Below are 2,336 nucleotides of genomic sequence, written 5' to 3' on the forward strand. Positions count from 1 at the left end.
GTAGTGAAAGTTCTAGTATAGTAGGGTGTCTGAAGAGTAACAGGACTTGGTAAAGCTAAAATTATATTTTCAAGCACATGCATAACTCCATGTTGCCACTCTAGTTGCTTCCTCAAAACTATATAAAATTTGTGGGTGAGCATTTGGTGGAAGCACATGGAGCAACTCATGAGCGAGAACTCCAACTGCATTTGTCACCAGCATGTTCCTAATAGAACAGCAGTCATTAGTTACCATCTCTACATTGACAATAATTACCTCTTACATAATAATTTAATTTTTATTGAAAATTTTGGAAAATGGAGAAAAGAAATAGAGAAAGTAGCATATTATTACAAATACAAATATCTGGAAGAGATGGCTTTGAGCTTTCATACCAAAAAGTAATATATCCATTACTTAATCATCTTTTTTGTTGATTGGAGAGCTGGATTCCTTCTATAAATTGTTGCAGCTTCAAAGGATCCATAAATTTATGCGCTTGGTTGTTATATGTAATTTTGAGTATCACTGGGTAGAATAGGCCATAACGCACTCCCATGACTTGGAATGGGCTGTGTCGGCAATGCCACGCAGCAGACACTAGTGCAGCTTTTTAAACAGGGGGTACCGGATTTCTGACTGGGATTATTTGTGTTATTTGTCTAATATTTGTTTCTGTTTCATTCCTACAGGTAAAAATTTCAGCTTTAATGGAAAGAAAGAACCAGAGCATGCCCATATTTTATATGATGGGATTACCCAATCACCCAGAACTCCAGCCCTTATTCTTCACCATCTTCCTTGTTATCTACATAGCAGCTTTGCTAGGCAACATTTTGATCTCTACCATTATTACCTCTGACTCTCGTCTTCATACTCCCATGTATTTCTTTCTCATTAACTTGTCCACCTTAGACATCTTTTGCACAACAGCTGCTATTCCTAAGTTTTTACAGGTCATCCAGTCAAAGGACAAAACTATCTCCTTTTATGGTTGCATAGCTCAGATGTGTCTCTTTTCCGCATTTTTGGGTACGGAGCTCTTGCTCTTGACGGTGATGGCATATGATCGTTATGTTGCAATATGCCACCCACTGCATTATACTACCATGATGAGCAGAAGGACCTGTTTTAGTTTGGCTGCACTTGTCTGGATAGTTGGGTTCGTGCATTCAATGATACAAACTAGCTTAATTCCAAGATTAAAATTCTGCCAGTATAACATAATTCACCACTTCTTCTGTGAAATCCCTGCAGTATTAAAGGTGGCCTGCTCAGACACTTATGTTAATAATGTAGCAATTATAATCGGAGATGTTCTGTTGGGTATGGTTTGCTTCATTTTAACAGTCATATCGTACACATATATCATCTCAACCATACTGAAAATCCGTTCTGCTGAGAAAAAGAAGAAAGCCTTTTCTACCTGTGGATCACATCTCACCGTTGTGACATTATTCTATGGAGGTGTTATTTACACATACGTTCGACCTGGATTCAGCAATATCCTGGAGGCTGACAAAGTAGTATCTGCATTTTATGTCATTATCTCCCCATTGATGAACCCCGTTATTTACAGTTTAAGAAACAAAGAAGTTATTAATGCTCTTAAAAAATTACTGGAAAGAAAGTTATGCCTATAAAAATAGCAAACATTTTAAAATGTACTATTTAGTTTAGTTTTTAATTTGATATTTTGTCTATGATCCAGAATCTCTCAGTGAATTGTAATAAAATAAGAAAAGTAAAATGTATAACAATAAAAGGTAGACTATTTACACAGAAAATAGAGCAAGAATAGAAATACTAGTTATGGGAGAGGGTGGATTCAGGCTCAATTTGCATCTCTGATCTTTGACACAGATGATCTGGTCCTGAAATCATAAAGGAATTATAGGGAAGTTCCAAAAGGTGACAATTTTTAAAGGCATCTAACTGGGTAACGTGGAGGGGCATAATCAAATGGGGAACCCAAGTTTTCATGAGGGCATCCTCGCAGGACGGCCCCGTAAAGGGGCAAGGCAACCCGTATTATCGAAACAAGATGGGCGTCCATCTTTCGTTTCGATAATACTGTTGGGGACGCCCAAATCATGAAATTTAGGTTGACCTAAGAGATGGTTGTCCCCGGTTTTCGGTGATAGTGGAATCCGAGGACGCCCATCTCAAAACCGACCAAATCGAAGGCATTTGGTCATGGGAGGAGCCAGCATTCATAGTGCACTGGTCCCCCTGACATGCCAGGACACCAACCGGGCACCCTAGGGGGCACTGCAGTGGACTTCACAAATTGCTCCCAGGTGCATAGCTCCCTTACCTTCGGTGCTGAGCCCCCCAAGCCCCCCCCCCAAAAC

General features: G+C 39.5%; 1 protein-coding gene across 1 annotated transcript; it reads left to right on the top strand.

Annotated features, from left to right (window-relative positions):
• The first annotated feature begins 692 nt into the window (after window positions 1–692).
• On the top strand, window positions 693–1,625 carry LOC115461271 (olfactory receptor 13G1-like). The gene has a single exon (XM_030190987.1). The coding sequence runs from the start codon at window positions 693–695 to the stop codon at window positions 1,623–1,625; it is 933 nt and encodes a 310-aa protein (XP_030046847.1).
• Window positions 1,626–2,336: the final 711 nt, after the last annotated feature.

The sequence above is a fragment of the Microcaecilia unicolor genome, chromosome 1, assembly GCF_901765095.1.
Source record: "Microcaecilia unicolor chromosome 1, aMicUni1.1, whole genome shotgun sequence".
NCBI lineage: Eukaryota > Metazoa > Chordata > Amphibia > Gymnophiona > Siphonopidae > Microcaecilia > Microcaecilia unicolor.

What these genes read in the sequence shown, in the direction of transcription:
- LOC115461271 (XM_030190987.1), top strand. Translation starts at nt 693, where the DNA reads ATGGAAAGAAAGAACCAGAGCATGCCCATATTTTATATGATGGGATTA.